General features: G+C 49.5%; 8 protein-coding genes across 8 annotated transcripts; all 8 read right to left on the bottom strand.

Annotated features, from left to right (window-relative positions):
* Positions 1 to 976: 976 nt before the first annotated feature.
* On the bottom strand, positions 977 to 4,638 carry GIQ15_04880 (cytoskeleton assembly control protein Sla1; the record flags this gene model as incomplete). Its single annotated transcript, XM_033552297.1, has 5 exons — positions 977 to 1,002; positions 1,072 to 2,796; positions 2,850 to 2,883; positions 2,959 to 4,356; positions 4,441 to 4,638. The coding sequence occupies 5 exons, from the start codon at positions 4,636 to 4,638 to the stop codon at positions 977 to 979; spliced, it is 3,381 nt and encodes a 1,126-aa protein (XP_033406027.1).
* A 669-nt stretch (positions 4,639 to 5,307) lies between these two features.
* Positions 5,308 to 7,073, bottom strand: GIQ15_04879 (OS-9; the record flags this gene model as incomplete). Its single annotated transcript, XM_033552296.1, has 2 exons — positions 5,308 to 6,888; positions 6,963 to 7,073. The coding sequence occupies 2 exons, from the start codon at positions 7,071 to 7,073 to the stop codon at positions 5,308 to 5,310; spliced, it is 1,692 nt and encodes a 563-aa protein (XP_033406026.1).
* A 505-nt stretch (positions 7,074 to 7,578) lies between these two features.
* Positions 7,579 to 10,221, bottom strand: GIQ15_04878 (oligosaccharyl transferase stt3 subunit; the record flags this gene model as incomplete). Its single annotated transcript, XM_033552295.1, has 6 exons — positions 7,579 to 7,852; positions 7,915 to 9,049; positions 9,105 to 9,202; positions 9,287 to 9,698; positions 9,795 to 9,875; positions 10,113 to 10,221. The coding sequence occupies 6 exons, from the start codon at positions 10,219 to 10,221 to the stop codon at positions 7,579 to 7,581; spliced, it is 2,109 nt and encodes a 702-aa protein (XP_033406025.1).
* Positions 10,222 to 10,633: 412 nt separating this feature from the next.
* Positions 10,634 to 11,433, bottom strand: GIQ15_04877 (uncharacterized protein; the record flags this gene model as incomplete). The annotated part of the gene is made up of 2 exons (XM_033552294.1): positions 10,634 to 10,925; positions 10,976 to 11,433. The coding sequence occupies 2 exons, from the start codon at positions 11,431 to 11,433 to the stop codon at positions 10,634 to 10,636; spliced, it is 750 nt and encodes a 249-aa protein (XP_033406024.1).
* Positions 11,434 to 12,601: 1,168 nt separating this feature from the next.
* Positions 12,602 to 13,492, bottom strand: GIQ15_04876 (pirin protein; the record flags this gene model as incomplete). The annotated part of the gene is made up of 1 exon (XM_033552293.1): positions 12,602 to 13,492. One exon carries the CDS (start codon positions 13,490 to 13,492, stop codon positions 12,602 to 12,604), a length of 891 nt encoding a protein of 296 aa, XP_033406023.1.
* Positions 13,493 to 14,258: 766 nt separating this feature from the next.
* GIQ15_04875 (dolichyl-phosphate-mannose-protein mannosyltransferase 4) lies at positions 14,259 to 16,734 on the bottom strand (the record flags this gene model as incomplete). Its single annotated transcript, XM_033552292.1, has 3 exons — positions 14,259 to 14,665; positions 14,725 to 16,369; positions 16,480 to 16,734. 3 exons carry the CDS (start codon positions 16,732 to 16,734, stop codon positions 14,259 to 14,261), a joined length of 2,307 nt encoding a protein of 768 aa, XP_033406022.1.
* A 648-nt stretch (positions 16,735 to 17,382) lies between these two features.
* On the bottom strand, positions 17,383 to 18,564 carry GIQ15_04874 (uncharacterized protein; the record flags this gene model as incomplete). Its single annotated transcript, XM_033552291.1, has 1 exon — positions 17,383 to 18,564. One exon carries the CDS (start codon positions 18,562 to 18,564, stop codon positions 17,383 to 17,385), a length of 1,182 nt encoding a protein of 393 aa, XP_033406021.1.
* A 931-nt stretch (positions 18,565 to 19,495) lies between these two features.
* Positions 19,496 to 21,960, bottom strand: GIQ15_04873 (cytoplasmic dynein 1 intermediate chain 2; the record flags this gene model as incomplete). Its single annotated transcript, XM_033552290.1, has 4 exons — positions 19,496 to 20,629; positions 20,693 to 21,520; positions 21,617 to 21,839; positions 21,920 to 21,960. The coding sequence occupies 4 exons, from the start codon at positions 21,958 to 21,960 to the stop codon at positions 19,496 to 19,498; spliced, it is 2,226 nt and encodes a 741-aa protein (XP_033406020.1).
* Positions 21,961 to 22,007: the final 47 nt, after the last annotated feature.

The raw sequence follows: 22,007 nt of genomic DNA, 5'->3' as shown, positions 1-22,007 counted from the left end.
TCCTACTATTCTATTTACAACTTCTCGATCTTTTCTTTTCACAGTTTCATTGGCCAGGTCGTTTAGGAGTGTTTCTTATTGGGGTGCCTTTTTGTTGGTGTTTTATGGCTTGGCCAGATAATTTCTATGCTTTTATGACTTTATATGCCCCTTAATATCAATGAGATTATGTTTCAACCCACTGTACAACAAACGTCTTGATACAGCCAGGCAAACTATTGTTATATGGACGGGAATGGAAGGAGTAACGATGAAATCTTAAACAACGATGCTACTGGGTATTCAAGGCATGATGTTAAGAAAAAGGGCGCGGGCTCATGGAGAAGGGAGGAGTGTATATAGTGGACTACTTGAGGAGCTCTTAGTTGTAGGATTTCCCAGAGGAAGTCCATGGGGACGGACAGAGGAGAAATGAATACAGATGTTAATAATGGAAACGAAGGATAAAAAAATACTCCAAGATAAATCGGCAGGGTAATAGATTTGAAAAGTACAACTGATAAAATCGAAAGGGCAGGTGGATGTAGGAAGGATATGTAAGAAGTGGCCCGTCAAGCAATTATCGTTCAAGAATAAACAAAAGAAAAGTTGGTATGGAGAAATGCTGTCTATACGTGATTATCCTAGCTGGTATGATTACGCTGGGTCATACCATGCGCAAAAGGCCAAGAGACAGGAAGAAAAAGATCAAACCTAAGCAAACTATCGACACAAGAAAGGTCAATTCACTGGCGGGTATGGAAAATTCCCAATGGAATGGAGAAAAAAAAGGCTCGGAGACAAATGAAAAGTAATGAATTTAAGCGTCGATATGGATCCAACGTGCATATGAACAACTCTCGTTTTGTAAGCGAAAATTATAAGAATGGGCTATTGCTAAACCGGAGAGGATGATCTTTATTAGGGGGTGGAGGCGTATGAGAGATAAGGATGAGCAATTATATCGTTATTCTTTGTGGAGTCATTCGTAAGTAGATTAAAATCCAAATGGATTGGATGGCGCTAAGTAATGGTTAGTTAAGGGTAATAATTTAAATATATAAGATATCACCGGAGTTTGGATTAACTTACTTGCTTGAGAAAGATTTGCTTTTCCGGTTGGTTGGGGCATAAGTTTCTTCGCTGTATCTTTGTGGACACCAAAACGTACTGGAGGAGCTGGGCCAGTTTTCTGAGGTAGCAATGGTGCAGCAGTTGGCTGTTGGGGAATTGGTGGGGGTGATGGTGTGAAACTTGGGTTGATTCCAAAGCCATTGGCGCCTGTACGTTGAGGTTGTAAAGGAGTAGGGAGGACGGAGTTGATAGACCCGGTTGGCATAGGCGGTTGCTGTTGCTGACCGAATGGAGAGTAGCCTGTGGGTTGGGGAGCCAAAGCCGGGAATTGCTGCTGTTGGCCACTCATGAATTGCTGGGAAGGATTTAAGAAGGACTGCTGTTGCGGCATCTGGGGGGTAAATTGATTTCCCATTCCGGGAATCTGGGAAGGGAACCCGGTTGGCTGTGGTACAAGCTGTTGCTGCTGCTGTTGGAACCGTTGCTGGTTGAGTTCCGCCAAACTATGCCCTGGTGGTGCGATATGTGGCGCTGTTGACGGGATACCGGTGAGCTGTGGCTGTAAAGGTTGTGTTCCAAAGCCGTTCGGCCCTGGAGGGTTATTAGGAGCAGAGAGTGGCCGAGGTGGTGGAGGAGGGGTGAGGAATCCTTGGGTCATTGCTGTAGTAGGAGGCTGAGGCTGCAATTGCGGCATCTGCTGTTGTACATATCCTGTCATTTGTGGAGCGAGAGTCTGCATCTGAGGCTGCCCAAGCTGTGAGAAGAACTGCGGGTTCGCGCCCGGTTGTTGCGGTTGTGCTACTTGCTGGGTCTGAGGAGCTGGTGGCTGAGAGAGGATGGGCTCGGCTGGCTTAGGCGCTGGGGCTGGGCCAGTTTTCGTGGGTTCCAGGGGCGTTTGAAGCAAAGAGAGGTCGGCCATGGCACCTGTTAACGCTGGCTGGCTTGGAGCAGCAGTGGACGTAGAAGATGGTGCGCTTGAAGCTGCTGGCTTGCTTGGGGTCTTGACTTCCCATGCGTTATCCTCAAATCCTGCGGGGCCACTCTTCTCCTTTCCTGGCGATGAAGCCTTGCCTTCAGCAGACTCCGACTTATCCTTGAGCTCAAATGCTTTTGGATCAACAACGTCGGCGGTCTGAAGTGCTGGGGCAGGGCGTCCCTTTCGTGTATTATTCCGTAAGGCACCACCAGGGCCAGAAAACAAGCCACCACTGGCAGGCTCTTCATCGCCATCTGCAAAAGTGACATTTCGAGCCCCCTTTGCCTTCCGCTTGTATTTCTCATCAATATATTTAGTCACCCGTAATATATCGCCTTCCTTCAACCCTAGTGTGCGGAGCACATCAGGCGTGATATCTGGAAGAACAGATTCATCCATAGAATCCTTGGCAAAATTGCTGGCGTAACGTTCGCACTGATGAGGTCCAACTCCAGCTCTTAAGAAGAAATCGAACCAGTCGTAATCGGGTTCCTTTTTTATAGAAGCCCCGACTACCTTTCGGTCGCCCACCATTTGGCTGCGGCGACGAATATCAGAGAGAGGCTTATCTTCGTCAAGAGACTCACCAGTAACCTTTTCGACATATTCTAGATCCTCAATAGACATCTTGGATACGGGAACTGCAATTTTCACGCCGTTTTGCTTGTGAAGGTGCATTTTGCCGTCTGCTAGACCGATGAACTCGGCAACAACGGTGAAGGTACCCGATCTGTCGGTCCATTTTCTCGTTTTTAATGAATTCGGTTCTGTATAAAATTAGTCACTGTGTATAGAGTATGAGGGGACGTACTAAACTTACTTGGCTTTAGCGATTTACTCTCACGCTTTGGACGCTGTGAACGATTGTTACCATCATTTCTTCCAAGTAAACTACTGCTTCTATGCGGTAATTTCACGCCTGGGCCTACCTCTATGACCCCCGTTCCTTCTGAGTCCCGTCTCCTTGAGCGTGATGCCTGTTTTGCTAGACGTGCCTCCTCAAGTCTGTTCTGTTCAACAGATGATAAGCCGGCATTTACGCCTGAAGTGCTAGAGTCCACCACCCCAGTAATTTCGATGTAACTGCTGGGGACGACGCCCTCTCTTCCGTTCTTCAGTCGCCGGACCATCCACCACTCCTCGGATCTCGAATCATCGAGAATGATAACTTCATCGTCAACTCCCACAGTGACCTCATCATCTCCCTGAGCCATGAAGTCGTATAGAATTATGCCTTTCTTCTTGGCACCACTTGTGCCGGCTGCAATAACCTCTCTCAACCCTTCGGCTCTGTATCCACCAGAGATTTCCCCAAGCGCAGCCACTATCTCTTGCGCCGTATCCTTGGCTCCGGCATGGAAATCGACATTCTTACTGGGCCGTACAAGATCAACGAACACATGCTTCCCCTCAATGGAATAATGTTTTAACCTGTCCGCCGTCCATTCTTGGTGAGGGCCATCCTCTGACTTCTCTGGGGATATAAATATAGTTCCTGTCGCAACATTGATTCCGAGTGTTGTTGGCATCTTCTTCCTCTTCCCCATAATCGAAATCATTTCACTAATGTTATATAAATGGTATCCAGACGGTGACGTCGCTGAATGTCGGGGATAGGCCTCATCTCGCAAGGCCAATCTGCTATATGGAGGGGAGGGCTGGACGCCACCTGACTCTCCCTTGAAGGAGTCATGGGGAGAACGGACGCGAGTTGGCCCTCTGGAAAAATCGTCTGGGGAAGGTAGGTGGCCTCTCGGGGAGGGAGAGGGAGGGGGTCGATGGTCTCTTAGAGAAGGTAGACTTTCTCGTGGATCTTCCTGCTCTGATAGCGGACGGCGTGGGAGGCTGGGAGGAGGAGCTTCTTCCTCATGGTCATAGTTAGGCGGCGTCAACGTTTGCGTAACGGTTGGGGATTCCCGAGCAGGCAGGGCTGGGATCGGCCTAGACTGGGTCGATGGAGCTGGTGGTTGTTGACTCTGTAGAATTCCGGCAAGAGCAGTAGCAGGCCCGGGAGGAGATTTGGCGGTAGTTTGGGGAGTAGGAGGTACTTCGCGTTCCGGCTCTGGCTCGGGTTCGACGACTTCGGCTTCGTGGTGGCTCTCTACCGCGGGAGGGGGCGCAGGTGCGGCCTCGGGGGTCTCAACGTCGCCTACAACCTGAATATAATTTGCTGGGGCAAACCCGAACTCGGAATTTACCTGCACGAGGGTCCAGTCAGGGTCGGAGGTGTCAAAGATCAAGATATCGACATCGTCAGCAAACGAAACCTCCTCGTCCGTTTGTCGCGTATAATCGTAGATGGATTTCGCTTGCTGAATTGGTTGTGCCTGTGAACGTACACCACAGTTAGCAAAACATGAACAATTTTATCCAAAAGGAACAACCGCAATAAGGACAGATTGACGGCTTACCTCCTCCACGTAATTATTGGGAATTAATCCCACAGGCTCCTCGGAGTCAAACTCAGTGGTTTTCTTCTTTGCTTTCCACCAGCCGTCATCTGACGATTTATCCAGTATGTATAACAGGTCACCTTCGGCAAACGCTAACTCATTTTCCCCTTGAGGTGTGTAGTCATACACGGCAGTGTAGACGCCCGCAAAGCCCATCTTGACCACCTCCTTCAACTATACCGGCAGTCTCAATATCCTCTCCTCCAAGAGCGCGTCCAGTAGTCTTCGAGCGGGGTGAATAGGTATATGCAGCACCTTAGATGCTGGCCTGGGCAATACGTAATACACCCAAGGGCGATGTAATAACCGATCCTCCACGCAGGAAAAAAAGGTCGAGTCGGGTTAGATAGACGGCGGTTCCCTAGGCCAATTCCCAGAGACCATAAGGGAGCAAACAATAGAGAAGTTTGTGCCCGAAGTCGTAGACAGGGGAGGGAAGCAGGCCGTCACTGCATACTCCAGAGAGTAACGGCTGGTGAGGGGGGCTTCGGGTGCGGGAGAGTCGGTAGCTGGCTTTCCCGGGCAATGCCAACAGGCGTGGACGAAGGGCTCGGGGGAGACAGAAACACAGCACTCTGGCGGCGAGTCTGTTCTGTGATTGATGCTGGTGCAGCGTCGCAGGTTGCAGGAGACGTTGAGATAGCAGATGGACGACGATGTTCGAACTTCCAAGCTGGGCGAATACTCAGGACGACGGGGGTGGTATGTACGTTACATGGACATAAGGGCTAAAAGTGGGCGTGTAGCGGTATATTACAGGGTCAATACAGAAGATTACCTAAGACTTATAGAAAAAGAGCATTTGATATACTCGATTTGATACTTCTACAATTCATCTTTCTCGTCTTTCTCGTCTTTCTTGTTGGTTTCCTCCTTGTCAGCCTTGACGAGCTTCTCCTTCTTCTCCTTTTCTTCCTTGTTGCCCGTTTTATAAGTTTCATCGCTGCCGGCTTCAGGCACGGTCTCATCTGATGTCTTTTGCCTCTGTGGTTTCTTCAGCGTCTCCCCCTTTGCTGGCTTTTGCTGCTTCTTACTCTTATTCTTCTTCTTCTTTTGCTGCTTGGGTTTCTCGTCTTTGTTTGCGGTACCCTTGCCCGGTTTGCTCTCTGCTTCCCCTTCATCTCCTTCCTCCTCGTCATCATTGTCCGCTTCATCGATAATGCCGCGTAGCCCTTCGCCGTTACTCGTAGTGACTTCCTCTAGTCTCCAATCCCTGCCATCCGCAGCTATATCCATCTCCTTCTTCACCTGCTCGAACTTCTCGTTACTCACTTTGTGTTTCTTGAGCATTTCCTTCGATAAAATCTTCACCTTGCCCCCCTCGCTCTTTGCCACAAGCACTATCTTCTCTGTTCCACCAAATCCAAATTGGTCTTTCTCAATGCGTTTTCCGTCCTTGCCTACCAGCTTCATCGCTCCGACTTCGATGTCTCCGACTAAAACGAAAGGTTCTTCCGTGCCTTCGACACGTTCCCGCTTCGCTTGGGCTTTCTTAGCCGCTTTGGCAGCCTCCCAAATGGGGACATGTTCCGGTAATATTATCTCTCGGCACTTTATACTGTTCGGCTTCTCCACCCGCGGTGGCTGGAATGCGACATCGTTGCAGAGCCTTGGAGTATATACTACCATAACATAAGAACACGTGGTAACCTCTTTAATCCATGCAATGTGCTCCGGAGACTGTGGATGACAGTGAAATTGCACTTCAATCTTGCGAGGCCGCCTTGTCAGGTCGCATTTGGTGCCTTGTTCTAGGTACTGCACCAAGTACCATGAGTCTCCCTTCGTCTGCAAGGCAGCCACCTCTGTAGAGGCGGCGGTGGACTGGCTGTCATCTGCATTGTTACCTTGGAATCTCCCGAGTACATAGGTTGTAGAATCCGGATCTTCTGCAGGCGGATAAACAGGGACCCCTTTTCCTGGGAGTCGAGCATGAAATTGCCGTACCTCGTTCATATAGCAGAACGAGTATGACCACCAGCCAGCGGCGTAGTAGAGACATTTCCCTTCTAGATCACTAAGCAATTCAAGGCCTCTGTTGGTTGCCCTCATCAATTCCACAGCTTCCTGGTCCGGGTTGGGAGTTGGCGTAGATGTGTTATCCTTGCTTGAAGGCGATACGTTGGGGATGCCGCAGAGGAATCTCTGGCCATCCAGAACCATTTCATGATATGAGTCCATCATTATATCATCTTCGTTTGGGTTGGAGCTCTTATCTCCCATCCCTGGTTCTTCCTGAAGCACTTGTTGCGACAGGTCTGACCGGTCATCCTGAGAAACGATACTAGACGCCTTTGATGGTTGCGAGGGTATGGTGGTGGCAGTATCATGTTGTGACTGAGCTTTTGAAAGCCGTAGTCGCGCATCCGATTCTAATATATATTCATCGGGAAATAATACCTCAAACTAGAAAAGAAGACAATCATTAGAACACAACATCCTTTCATTTCGGCTCTTCTAGTATGTAATTCCATACGTACCTGAGGGGTCGCCAGCACATCATCTTGTATGCTGAAAGGCTTATGAACAGCAAGAGCAACGTTCGCGCCCGCTAATAGCGCAGTGAGTGAAAGCTGTATGTGGTGCCGCATACTTGGAGAATTGAGCAGTAAAGCCACGCGGGCAGTAATTGAATTGTTTATTTGTTGTCAATTCCAGAGCAACTTAACTTCATGCTCTTATAGAAAAGAAGGAATCGGCAGTTGTAGCTCAAGCAGGTCTCGTGCTAGCTAGAAGTCATGTTTGCCAGATTATATAGCGACTCGGTAGGTGCGCATGAGATCTACGCAAAAGAATCAATTGACTAAGTCAGTAATCTCATATAGACCATATACTGGAAACAATACCAACTTACCAGAGCTATCTCGAGTTGCTAACTTGATGTTTCTCGGCTTCATCTTCGCTCACTGAAAGGTGGCCCGAAATAACAGCTTACGTAACAAACTACAACGTCATTTTTGAGATAAGATAAAGCCATGGATGCACTTGGAATAAATGTTCAGAATGATATTTCTATATAAAACAATCATGTAGAAAAAAGGGTAAGGAATGCCCTAAACCTGGATACATAGCTTTTTACCAACATGATATGGCTGATTACTCTGTTCGCAGCACTGGTCTTCCTCGCTTTTTGCTGGGAGTGTTCTTCTTCTTGTGCCCCTTTTCAAATGCAACGGCACTACCATGGTCTCGTCCTAGGTTGTCGAGATCCTTCACCTTGTAGATTCTTATAATCCAGTTTTCACTTGTGAATGCCTCCTCAATCGTACTAAGTTGTGGTCCCTGGGATGGGACACGAACGCCGCGGACACGGTCCTGAGCTTGCCCTGGAGGGAACAGGCTCTCGAAGTTATAATAAGACATTTTGTACCTAGAGGCGAACGGTGTTAGTTATGGGGACGGTTGTTTCTGTTGATATTCAAGTGAACTTACATTAAACTGTTGCGCATCGTGGGGGTTGCTTGGTCGTCCACGCGATACTCGCCGCGGGCAGTGAAGAAATCCCGTTCCTTGACCTCATCAGGCCAAATGCCTTCAGCAATACGAACCATCCACAGGAATTTGTTGATGTCGTCTCCGGAATACCCTAATAGACCACCAAATACAACAAGAACGTAGTCCACATCATGTTGTCTCAGGATAGGATAGCTGACTTCCTCCCTAGAGCTCATTGCTTTACCAACAGTGGCGATATGTGTATTATTCCAGGTGTTGTTGTCGACCAAGGTTGGTCGGTCAGCCATACCACCAATCTGGTAGCCGTAGTCCCACCATGCCATGATCTTGGTGTTTTTGGGGGTGTTCTGTCGCAGCCAGTAGTACGCTTCACGGTAATCATCGATGATAAATTGGCTACCATCGGGAAGTTTGCTAGCCAGGACGACGGAGGGAGATGAATAGGCGTTGGAGGTGACCCAAGTACAATGGGCAACAAAGAACAAAAGGTAAACCAAAACACTTGCCGACACGACTACCTTGGAAAGGTTGGAATAAATACCCACAAGCTTGTTACGGGCGATGCGTAGGCCACCCTGGGCTGGCTTATCCGCAGAGGGCTGGTTTTGGATGGCTGGGTCAGGGGACTCTATGCGTAGATAAATGTCCAAGATCTGGGACAAGGCCAATGCAGCGGCGACGCAAACCACGGGAGTAAGGGTCAACATCAATCGGACCATGACTCCGGCGAAGTAGCTCGCAAGAACGGCATAGATAACGACGAATACATGCTCATCCCTTAGCTTGTAGAAGCACATGTATACACCTGGTGGGAAAAGCCAGATCATTATGTTCAGGTCGAAGTAGAAAGCAGGCCAGGCGGTAGGCTGATGTTCCGAAACGGAAGCAATAATGGGTATATGGATCTTCGCATATCCGGTGTCCCAGAGCGAGTAAAATCGACCACTCCATGGAGCAATAACTCCTGAGACGGTAAGGAGAATGAGTCCGGTAAAGGACACCACGAAAACGAAGAGAACAAGACTGGTGAGAACGGTTTGGAATTGTTTGCCAGGAACCTGGGCACGGAGGAATTCCACAAACGCAACGATTTGAAGTAGACCGAATATACCTAATTCATATGTAAGTAAATGTCGTTTCAGTGAGGAGTGTTTACTCGTGCTTACCCAGAGCTGCCATGTGGTCACTGTTGCGAATAGGGAGAAAGCCAACAAATGGAATCTGCATACTGGCCAGAGTACCGAGAGCATACCATGTGGTATAACTAATATATAGGCGCGAAGTATATCGTCCCATGCAAATGAGGACAAATACGTGGAGGGGAATCAGGTTAGTGATGAATACATACCCACCCCAAGCTGACACCATGTAGCCGTAAAACAAAGCTGTCACGGCACCCCACATAATCGAGCCATTCTTCACAGCCTTGATCCAAGCGTAGAAGGTAAAGACCATAAGGAAGATGGCAATTGCTTCGTTATCGTAACTACCAGCTACCGATCGTGAGATGTAACCTGGGGCAATCCCCATGAATGCGGCGGCTAGAAGACCAGCGGATGGCGAAGGAGCCATTTCGGTGGTGAGGAGATACATGGCCAAAGATGTCAAGCCAGAGAAAGCGGGAGCAAGAAGAACGCATACGTTTCGAATGTCGACGGGGAGAGAGAGAAGTCGGAGGAGCTTATAGATGACACCACTGGTGACCATCAGTCCAGGGTAAAGCGTGCCACCAGTGACACGTCCGAGGGGATGCCATGTTCCTAATCAATATTGTATCAATACTGGTGCCAGCTCTTGGGATATGGGAAGCATCTGGTAGGGAGAAAGCGCCATCTTTGCGGGGAGTGCGGGCTTACGATCATCAAACCAATCCCAGAACTTATAGAAACCATTCTCCACGAGGTATTTTGTAGCTCGGAAATTAAACCATGGATCGACTATATTGGCGCATTATGGTCAGTTACAGGCGATTCCAACGGCTGGATTCAGTGAGGCTTGATAGTGGAATTATGATTCGTATATGGTATGAGGGAGGATAACCGTACATTCGTGGATAATACTTTCAAATCCTATTCAGAAACAAACCGTTAGCCATTATAATCCTTGTCAATGCATATAGAATCAACAGATATCCTCGCTGGTGTTGTCCATACTTATTACACTGAACAATCTACTGGCAACGGCGGCCGCGGCGATGAGCAGTAGGATGACGACGCGCAGCAACCCACGGGTGTTTTCGGCGGTGCTGCCCTTCAAAAACGGTTCAATTGCACCGCTGGCCATGATGGCCCAACAAAAGAAGAAGAGAAGGGTGAGAAGCGAAAGGAGCCAACTTGTTGTTGCGGCATAGATAACTCGTCTCGCTGGAGCTTGTCCATGAACGCAACACGCTGGCTTCCAGCTTAGTCATCCCTAGCTCCCCCAGCCAACTCATAACCATCCATACTATAACCACATCTATAACCACATATAACCATGACTATAACCACCAACTACGATATCGCAGCTGAATATCACGATAGATAGAGACATCACCGGGGTGATCTAACTATAAAGCTATATACGAATCAACTGTCAATAGATTCAATGCGAGGTCGGAAGATAGCTCTTCGAGGTACTGGTCTCCTCCCATCCAGGAAGCGACTTGAAACCACCAGCTATCTCGACCGAACCTCATTGCCGTTGTGAACTCCCATTATTCAGGGTACCAGCCAGCAGATTCCCAGTCAAGAAACCCAGATAAATGTCCGTCATCGTCAACAAGGATGTTATGGGCCTTGAAATCTCCATGAGTGAAGGTAACTCGATGGGACCCTTGCTGGATTTTCTTCGCACAGAGTAACGTCTCTTTGTACTCCTCATTCGACGCAAAACCGTGTGCTGAAGCCGGGCTAAAGAGATGTTCGTACAGCTCCTCCTCGTCCGCAAAAGGCCCATGACATGATCCGGAACTCGCGGGCTGCGTATCGAAGTCCCAATTACCGAACCTGTAGCTATGTTGTCGGGAGGGCTCCATTGGCGCATAGCACTCACGCACGTCTTAAGCTCCTCAAGCCATGGGCCCTCGCTCTCGGCTTGTAGAGGATCTCTCGAGTTCTCAAGTGTTACGCCAGGGAGTCTCGTCATCATGATTGAAAATACCCTATTAAACGGTGCATCTGGAGTTTCACCGCAGCAAAGGAATTTGGGGACAGGCATTCCAGCAGCTTCTGCCATCTGCATTGCTGCAACTTCTTCTATGCTCGTCCGATCTGTCCACTTTACGACCAACCCAAAGGGCAGCTGCACAATGTTGACATCGAACGGTATGTCGAACCAGTAGCAATACCATTCGGAAAAGTGATATAGGGCTTTGTGGAGAATACCCCAGGCACGTCGGATAGTTTTCCCTAGTATATGAGGGACTGGAGGTGTGGTCTTGGATATCGTATGTCGCATTGGCCGTGGCCATGTAAAGTCGGGCCGTAGAATCCGCGGGACCCATGAGCTTCCCATGTTCAGGAACAAGACAATGTCACAAGTTCGCCGGTGGCAGTCCTAAACAGACGACTGAAAGAGTTGTCCAGCAAGATACCTCAGGTGCTGCAATGGTAAGTTGTATCTCTGTTTATAAATAGTTATCCATCCTAAACGCGCGACTATTTAAAGCGCGTTGGATTATGTGAGTAGTCAGAACAGCATCAATTTATCAGATATTCTCACAATTATTGTACTATCATGAACTATATATCCTGTTTTTCTTTAATGAGTATACTCAGAGCATTATCCTACCATAACATTCAATATATCCCAGCTATACACCATATTCTTACTCCTCCTTCCCCAGGAAGTCTTTCGCTTTACTTATACTAATTTTGAAACACATATCAGCATCCCTATCCATGGTCCATTGACAACAAGATGTAGGAGACTAACTGTCCTCGGTCGTCATATTGCCCGCCTTCCTCAGGGGGAATTACACGGTTATCACTCCCGCTGGCAGTCGATCCGGGTCCTACTCTCACCTCCGCCCCAGGGAATTTATTCTCTGCGCCTGCATCAACGCCGGAATCCTGGGCTGAGGAATTTACATATGTAAGCGGTTGTTTATCGTTACAAGACGGCGAAAGACTTAACTGGTATCACTGATATTCTTCCCTCTCCCGGTCTTTGCTTGGTACGAGTTGAGATCCCGTTCTGCGTCGTATGCTTCCTGCGACATGTTTCTTGACACTTAATTGATAGGTGGATATTTTCAATGGTAAATGAATGTTAGAATATATTATCTTGTCCTAAAGAGTAAATTGTAGGTATAAATACTCAACAGTAACGCCTTATGACATCACATTACTTCAACGTCATGGAGCTTTGGCATCAACTTCATAAATGAAGTAAACAGTGGCGAGGAAAGAGAAGTTAAACTCGATAACTCATATCATTTGACAAATAGTAACAATACAACTAGCTATATAAATGCAAGATGGAAAATAAGAAAGGAAACATGCAAGTATGAAGGCTACAAAAAGTCGTATCTCGTTAGTGAATCATCGGTGCGGTAAAAAGGCAGACAACCACCGTAACCTGAGAAATCCAGTACGTTGAATGCAATGCGGTCTAAAATGTCCGTGGTAAAATGATTCGGAAGGTATTGGTCGTTAGGGAGGATCGAAAGTAGGTGTTTTTTCTATAGCATTCTCTTCCCAATCTCGCTCTGCCATCCTCTTGCCCTTTCGAACCCGTTGGCGCTGGTCTGGAAGTCGCTGAGAGCCTGGTAAACTTCTTCAGTCGAACTCAAGACGAATGGGCCGTATTGGACAACGTCTTGATCGAGAGGTTGGCCGGCAATGAGCAAGAAGTGAGAATCCTCGTCCATAGTGGGGTTCGATGCCTGGATAGAGTCGCCCTCTTGTACAAAGACGACGTTATGGAATTTGGAGACCTTGCGGCCTCCAAAGGTGGTCGTGCCGTCTAGCGTATAGGCGAATGCGTTCCATCCAATTGGCAATGTCTGGGTGATCCTGCCGCCTGGCTTAAGCGTGATATCTAGGATCCAGACGGGTGTGTAAGCTAGATCCTTGACGGAGTCTATCCCGTGCGATTTGCCCGAGATGACCTTGACGGTCGCCCTGCCGTTATCGATAGAGGCGATGGGAATTTCCGTAGCGCGGAGGTCGCGATATCTAGGCTCGCACATCTTCAGTTTCTTTGGCAGATCTACCCAGAGCTGTATGCCGACGTTGGGGCTGCCGTCTGGGTTGTTATGTGGCATTTCTGCATGCATTATGCCTCTGCCTGCAGTCATGAATTGCAGATCACCGGGTCCGATGGTTCCTTTGTGTCCGGTGAAGTCTTCGTGATCGACACCGCCGGAGAGAAGGTAGGTGATGGTTTCTTGTCCGCGATGAGGGTGGTCTGGGAATCCAGCTTCCTTTCCAACGGTGAAATGGTCAAGCATGAGGAAGGGACTGAAATTTCGCAGTTTCGGGGTGCCAATTGATCGCCGTACGCGGGCGCCCACACCTTCTGATTTCTCAACGGCCAAGAAGGCCTGTCTGATGGCTCTGGGAGCAGACATGTTAGAATGAATCTGGTTGTCGACTGTCAAGTTCTTTGGTATATGATTTGCAGTAAAAGGAATCAATCTGAAGCTGCTATGTAGACAGGTAACGGAGGCGAGAATGATGAAAAGAGAGAGAAAGATCCATCCCATGGGGAAGTAAGTCGACTTTATACCCTCGAGCTCGAGCCTGAGGAACGAATGAGAACCTTCTCACACGGTCTCGGTCGGCCAGGAGAGATGGAGATGATAGATAGCCATGGCCTATATCCAGATGTGTAAGGCCTTATGAGAATCTGAGTAATACCAGACAAACCCGCCTGGTATCCTCCGTGCGCGGATCCGGTGCCAGGATTAATTAGACTGTCCAGTCGGATCATTTTCTCCCTCTATTTCATGCATCCGAACCAGAATCCTGGGGCGTCCGTCGAAGTCTCGGTCTGGAGGCGAACGGCCGCTGCTGGTCAGCATTTCAAATCGGTGGGGTCGGACTGCGGTCGGGGTGTCGGGGAGTCGGCGGTTGTGGTGGTTGAGTAAGGGCTGACAAAACAGCGTTCCACCTGGCTTAGCGGAGCATGACAAAGACGCCTGTAAGCACTTTATGCGCTTTATGCGGCCCCCTTTTTACTAGTAGCAGATCATGGTTTGCGAACGTTTTTCTTTATTAAAATCCTAGTAGTACTAAAGCAAGGAAGAGAGACAGTGAGGAGGGAGGAGGGAGGAGGGAGGATCTCTCGCATGGTTCTCGCAGTGACACGCTGCATACATTAATTGGTCGCAGTAATTACTTAGCAAAGTGCAAGTCGTAGGACAGCCACTTTCTGGCGTTTATTCCAGCAACGTCCAAGCCAGGAGTGCCATAGGTGAGCGGCGCGAAGAAGCCGAAGCCCCAGATCGCGACGCCGAGGACCGCAAAGGTGGCTGCCCAGATAGCCATCAGACTCTGTCGGGAGTGTCGTACCTTTTGCGGACCGCTGCCTGAGGGAGTCTCGGCCAGAGCGATTGGATCGATGTTGAAGAGGAACTCGACCAGGGCGCCAGTTACCAGGACAGATGCTACGTGTGATGGGAGATAATGGTGAAGGAACCGTTGTCGGCCCATGAGGTAGAATGGGAAGTAGTGAGCCGCCCAGCAGAGGAAGAAGAATCCAGTACTGTTGTACAAGCGGTTGCGAGTTCCTGGGCCCCAGACTAGAGTACGTATGTTAGTGACTGACGATCGGCGGGTATAAAAATCGGAAACAACTTACTTTCTTCCAGAGCATCGATACCACGACGAAGAGACAGCTGATCGGCTCCAAGGATACCGACAAAGACGGCCAAGAGACTGCTCGAGAGCCACCATCCGATGGGGTTACCGACAAAGTAGATTTGTTCCCTGGTATCGTTCTTGGTCCAGAAGCTGACACCACGCAGCAAGAACGGCCACTGGAACGGCTCGCTCGCGTAAGGGTGGCTGCTCGTCAAGGCATTGTTGTGGTGGAACATGGCAACCTGAAGCTCAATATACTTCTTCAAGAATCGCATCGGTTGGACCTTGCGAGGTTCCTGGTTCATTCGTTCACTCTCTGGCGTCAGGGATGGGATATCCTCCGCAAACCAGAGGTTGCTTGCTTCCTTGGCGTTCTTGTTTCCGTTGATTTCGGCCTGCTTGAACCCCCAGTCCGGCAAAGGTGTAGTATGGGTCCACATGGCAACTTTCGAAGGGAAATGGATCAGGTTGAACAAGCTGGACCTGGTTCTAAACTCTTCATTGCTCTTGCCTCTTGGAATCTGGATTTCAAAGAGAGTATCGTTGCGTCGTTTGTCTGCTGCCTCTTCAGGAGGGATGGTGGTGAACTCTTGGTTTGTAGGATAGCTTGGGGACGCAACGTCGTGCGAAAGCAGGAAAGTATCCGTGACAACGTGACGAAGTTGAACGTTATGTCCATTCAGGACCTTGTGTCCAGTACGGTTTTCGGTCGGGAAGGCGATTTCGGGCAAGATTTGCCAGTGGTTGTTCGTGTCGTTGTGTGGGTAACCGGTGACCTGCTGGCCCTGACTCGAGACACGACCGTCATCGTATCGGAGGGGGTAACGGTCGGGGTGACTGTGTAGATAGACCTTGGTATCCTTGTGTCGAATGGTAATTACATCGTAGTATTCGATTCCCTTGGACTGAGCAATCATGGCGTTATCGCTGAGGGTAGCCTGGAATTCAGGGCTCATGAAGTCATCGCCAGGACCGGACTTGGTGAGAATGGCGAAGTGAACCTGGAACCAGAAGAGGTACAGGAAGAATGGAACGATGATCAAACCGAAAGCACGAGCAGCAAAGTGAGTGCCAAACTCGAAGAGGCTGAGCTTTCCCTGACGGCGATTGATGTCAAGCAGGTTCCATAGATCGATCAAAACGGCCGATCCAATAGTCACGAAAGTGAAGACACCAACGTATTTGGTGGAGATGACGCAGCTGAGAGAAATTCCAGTTAACAGAAGCCACTTCCACCACTTTCGGCCAAATGGTTCATGTCTGTTTTTGTGGAACTTGATGTAGCACAGTACGCTCAATGCCATCGAGATGACCAAGGTAGCGTCAAGCAGAATGAGCCTATCCTCGGCGATGTGAGCATTGTCAAACAGGAGAAGGCCCGCAGACAGAACACAGGCTGGAAGCGAGTAGCCTGACTCCCACATGATAAGGAAGACGACGGGGACGGTCAGGGAGCCAAGCGTGGCGGGCAGAGCACGGAGGGCGACATATGGCACCTTGTTCTTGATGTAAGAGTCTCCAATGTTCTCGAATAGGAACTGTCCATCGAATCCAACCAACCAGCCCATCAGCGCAAAGAGAAGTTTGGCGAATGGTGGATGGACATCAAAAAAGTAGGTACGCTGGAGGTAGTATGAAGCGAACTATAGAGACCAACACGTTAGCCATGATTCTTCAACCTCGATAAGCTGTCTGTAAACAGTTCCACTGCTTTAACAGCATCGCGATGGTTTATAGGGCACTGTTTACTTACCTTTCCAAAATGCACTTCATCGAATACCACCTCGTCAGGGTAGCTAATCTTCCAAAACCTAGTAATGAATGCTCCGATCGTAACGATCACCATAGCAATTCTATAGTCCCATTCCCACGACGCGGGTTCTGCTTTCCCCTTGACCACCGCGGACAGCGTCTCCGTGCTCTTCACCTCTGGAGTGGCCGGAGGGGAACCGGCGTCGACATTCTTTTTGCTCCCCCGGTGTCGAATGCTGGAAGACGGGGAAGCCATCGTCTGGCGTCGTTTAAGTAAACCGTAACAAGATCACTATATGATGGTCAAACAGTCCGGCTCAAGATGTATTATCAACAGCCAAACTGAACACGTTAGCAAAAGCAGAAACGAAAGATCGCTTGTTTCGCGCGTGCGACTGGAACCAAGCTGCATACCTCATTCACGTGCAAAGGAACCTTAGAAGGGCATTATTAAAGAGCGTTAAGAAGGCGAAGAGGCAAAAGAAGACGAGAAGAAACGGGTGAATTAAAAGTGAGTATGGAAAAGGGACTCGAGCTGGAGTTGTCGAGTGTTTGGCGCAGCTCTGGCTTGCGTATACATCTTTTTTTCCCTGCTGCGCTTGGCCACAGGTTCTCCTGAAACCCTACCAAGTTAATTCTCCGGCGGCCCAGGCAGTAAACACAGCTTGAACAGCGTTAATGTGCAAATATATTTACTATATGATCAGTCGTATGCAGATATATTTACTACATGGTCAGTTATGTATTTACTATATGATCTGCGGTGTCCAAATCGCACATGCACTTTACAATAGCTATACAGAGGATTCTTGGTACAGTAATAGTGGGCTAAATATGCTTGAGCTTGCATCCAAAAAGAAATTCAAAAAAAGGCCATACACCAAACGCCATTTCATGCAGGGCTTTAATCATCGTCATGTTCCATCATTTCGAGCACGTCGAGCTCCCTCGTTATCATCGCCTGGTACTCCGCCCTAGATATGCCGGACGCCCTCGCGAGCCGGAACATACTCTTGACGTTGGTAGAGATGTGTTGTCGAATAGCCATTTCAGAGGCCGACTGACACTCTGCGGAATACTCGAGTTTAGATATCGCGTCTGACCTGTTCGAGGAGGAGGCGGAGGCAGGGCGTGGGTGGCTGAGCGGTATGTCTGAGTCGGCCGGCTGTCTTCCCCGTTCCTCGTTGCTGGGCTTCGACTGGGATTCCGCCTTGTGTTGGTGGATGATATTCTCCATTTGCCGCTTGAAGATGTCGTCCAAGGTGCTGCCGTCAAGAGAAGTGTCTCCAATGTCGTTCTTGTCGACCGTGGGGTCGTCGTTGTCGAGGGCAGGCTGAACGTTGGAGTATTGGCTATAGTATGCCGTATCAGACATCTGCTCCCCGCCGTGGCCGTTGCTCTGGGGTTGTGCCATGTTGGCTGCACCGTTCGCCGGCGTCCGTGATTGAACATTGTCATACTGTGCCCAGTAGTCGTCCTCGTCGTCCTTGTCTGCCTCATCCTGCTCTTGGCGGCTAGCAACTGCCTTTGCGCTCGGCTCTGCCGCCTTTGAAGCTTCCTTGGGCGCCAATTCTTGTACCACCTTGTTGGCCTGCTCGATCGAACCAACCCATGTGTCCTCTTCGTCTTTGAGAGCGTCAAGTGGTAGGACTTCTGCAACTCTCCAACCCGGACCACCGCCCTCTTGGTCTGTAGGACACCATACGTATAGCACGGTGAGCTCGAACTCGTCCAACGGTAGACAGGAACGCAACGTCTCAGCATCAAACCGTTTATACGTTATCGTGATATCATCAGGTATCTCTATCTCTCCAGACACCGGATGTGGCTCAAACGACTCCTCTCCCTCTCCGACTATCCTCTCCAGCTCCGCCCCATTGCGGGGTCCCCAGCACAGCAGTCGAAGCCAGGTCTCCGGAGACGAGGTAGAGCCAGATCCCAGAAGCTGCACTCGCTGTCGAAGCACCGGAGAAAGCAAAGCAAGCAGCGCTGGCGGCGGCCGAGAGGACGCAAAGGCGAGAGGGAGGCAAGCAAGTAGCGGCGCAAGTAGCTGTCTCGGGTCCGGAACAGGAATATATTCGACCATATTCACACGCAGTAATACAGCACAACCAGCCCGTCAGCGTAAAAATCGTGTTTTCCGTGTCCCTTCGAGAGATGTCTGGCGGTTTAAGAAGAAGTCGAGTCTGGTCTAGTAGAAAGTCACGCGTACGGATAACGTCAGAAGTAACCCGCCGTATGCTTGCTTCTTTGTGACGTATGCAGAGCGGAGGGTCTTAAACAAAAGCTCGCACTCGAAAGCTGCTGCTAAGGGTTAGATATAAGTAGCATCGATGAGGGCTAGCAGGAGGTGCGTGGGAATGGTTCCGTCTTCTAGGGGTGCATTTTTTGGCTCCACGACTAGACAGGCCCTAGAAATGCAACCAGGGCGGGGAGTTAAGCAGAAGAAGCCGGCATAGCAGTAGGAGAGTCCCCGCCACTCTGCCAGGCATCACTGGAGGCAGGTAACCGAGCTGGCGTCGTCTATGTCACCGGTATCAAGTCCATGACCTGCGTCCTCGTCGCTTCAACCGTCTGAACAGCTTCAACTTTCGCTTCTTTCGGCTGGAAAGCGTCATAGGGATGGGCTTAGTCAGTGAGACTACTTACATAATATCCGCTACCATACACATAGACACAATGATAGTTGTATACTTATGATAGTTAGAGTAAGATAGTACGGACTTAGAGTGATAGAGAAGATGTCAAGATGTAGAGATGTGTTGTGGCTACTCTATCTGTCTCGGGGAAAACTCGGCGAGTTCCTCCAAACGCCGAAAAACGCTTATTGAAGCAAGAAGAATTCAAATGGAAGCTAAGCCGGGTATAGATACGATATATGGTACAGAAGAGCCGCACAAATGGAAGGCAAGTAGAACAGAAGTGAAGGAGAATGGAAGTGAAGAAGAATGAAAGCGTGAAGACGGCGAGTTTCTCGCAGGATAGCGGAGAGAAAAGACAGGCTGAAGGCTCATGTCTCACAGGTTTCGTTCACGGCTGCTCTGCTCCAGTTTACCCGTCAGTCGCTTCATACCAGCCCATTCCTCTGCAGAAACATCTTCAGCATTGCCGCTCAGGCCCTTGCCGACGTCGAATATGGTCACCACGCCGTCTAGTCCGCCGGTAGCAACTCTTCGTCCTTCACGCTCCTCCCATGCAACCTTGTTTAGGCCCTTGGTTAATATACCGCCACGGCCGGCTGTCGGCATCCCGCTGGCAACGGGAACTTCCGTCTCCTGCTGTAGGTCCCATATTTCGAGTCTTCCGGCACCGTCCACAAGGGCAAACACACCCGGCCGGTGAGGCGACCATTTGGCATCGTATACCACATCTTCACGAGTAATATCAAGAATGGGCGCGACGGTCTGTAGCTGTGCTGTCGACGAAGTTCCAGACGTCGATGTTGAGGCTGGTGCACGGATACGCCACAGTTTCACACTCCAGTCTAGACTCGAGCTGAGCATGAGATCGCTCAGGTCTACAGGGCCCCTTGCAGGGTGGAAGGCAGTAGACATGATGGGCGCAGCGTGTCCTCGGTACGAGAGACGGTGGTCTGTTCCGGACTTGGCTCCCGCACGATCATATCGGTGGCATGGATAGATGGTTCCCTCTTCGGTTCCGACAAGGAAGAAGGTAGGATCTGATTGAGGGAATGATAATGTCGTGGGCGCAAGATCTTCGGTCTTCGATGGAGGCGGGGTTGTCAGTTCGAGATATTCTTGTGGCTGCGAGAGCATGTCGACTGTCCATCCACAGACAACCCCATCGGTCGAAGCTGTCAGAATATTATGAGCATTTTGCGTTCCGACAATGGCGATGCTGTACACCGGATGGGTGTGTCCTGATCCTGATAACGGTGTCTTCTGGACAGGTGCACCGCCTCCAGCGCGGGATGATCGTGTATCCCATAGCAGAACTTGCCCAGAGTATGAACCGCCTACTATGAGGTTGGGATGAAAGGGTGAAAACTTGGCTGTTAGAATATCGGAGGTAGAGTGAAATACGTATTCGGGCCGTGTGTGAAGGTGTTGATTCCAAACTTGTACGAGGCCGTCAGGTTCATGGGGGGCTGTCGGGTTTTTGGTATAAGATGCAAGGACAAGCTCGGGGAACTAGATAAATCCAGCTACATTTAGTATATCCCATATAACCAATTAGGATTGGAGCGAACGTACCTTTGGAGAGAAACTTATATCACTGATCATTCGCTTCTTGCTCCATCGTTCGTCAAAGAACTGTGTAACTTCCTTCAGGTAGCTCTTCTTCCTGCCGGTCCCATACTCTTCGTCGTCCTCATCCTCTGCCCCAACTCCACCCAACGCATAATCAGCAAGAACATCGTATTCTTCGTCCAAAGCTCTTTCAATAACCTTGCTAGATCTTTCGACGAAATCTAAAAATTCATTGGCAGAGGTCACGGCGTTTAGTTCATCAGCCGTTAGCGTTCGTAGGGGGTACCGTAGCTGAGTAGACGTAGACGTTGTTCCACCATTGGCCCAATCCTTTGCAGATTTTAACTCTTCTTCAATTTCCTTTCGTAGATTATCGCGTATCTCCTCGTCCTTTTCCCTAGCCCTTCGGCTTAGCCGCTTATACGACCGAGAAGGTGTTGTAGGTGAACCGGCATCTTCCAACTCTGATATATCGTCCACAGGCGTTTCTGGTTCTGGGATTGAATCGGTCTGGACGCCTTTGCTGTATGTAAGAATCTCTAGCTTTGGAGGAGCGACGGGAGCTGGCTCTGCTACAGCGCTATAAGATGCTTCGTCGATGGTTTGGGTAGCTATAGAAAGGGATATGGGCCGCGCGGGAGGAGTGAATGCTTCGATATCCCCACTAAGCTGTCCAGCACTAAGAACTGAATTGGGTCTACTCCCCCGGCCTCTTGGAGACGACTCGCCGCCCTCCCTTAGAGCTGCTGATGAAGGTCGGTCGACTAATCTGGATATGAGGGTGTCTAGTTCGGCTCTGTTGTCTGAACGATGTGGAATAGGAGATAGCACCTATCATGAAAACACGACGAATTAGAATACAAGATCCAAACAATCTATTCAGAGCTTCAACCAAGCCCGACAGCTACTCCATTAAGAGCTACTCACCTCTGAGTTCTCCCCAACACTCATCCGGTTTTGCGAGAACTCCCGCTGTCGTAGTTCTCTCTGCCGCTTCAGCTCTGCAAGCTTGGCTTTCTTCGCGAGGATCTCGTCCTTCCGCTGCTGCATATTCCTGTCCGCCATCTTTGCTCGTCTACCACCTGGATATGTTCGCCCTGACCTCTTGATATCACCGTAAACATTGCTAACTATCATGGCCGCTTCATCCCTGGCGTGATATCAAATATTACATAAGCGGAACCAGGAACATCAGAAAATCCCGGAACGTTCAATCTCTCAACCGCTAACCCGAACCCGATCGAAAAATAAAACCAGTCGTCGGAACCCATTGAGCTGAAGTCGCAAGTGGCTGCTGCGTTAATTGCATTGATTGAGA

Source organism: Arthroderma uncinatum, assembly GCF_011692745.1.
Source record: "Arthroderma uncinatum strain CBS 119779 chromosome Unknown scaffold3, whole genome shotgun sequence".
In the NCBI taxonomy this organism is placed as follows: Eukaryota; Fungi; Ascomycota; class Eurotiomycetes; order Onygenales; family Arthrodermataceae; genus Arthroderma; species Arthroderma uncinatum.
This window is presented reverse-complemented; position numbering and strand designations above follow the sequence as displayed.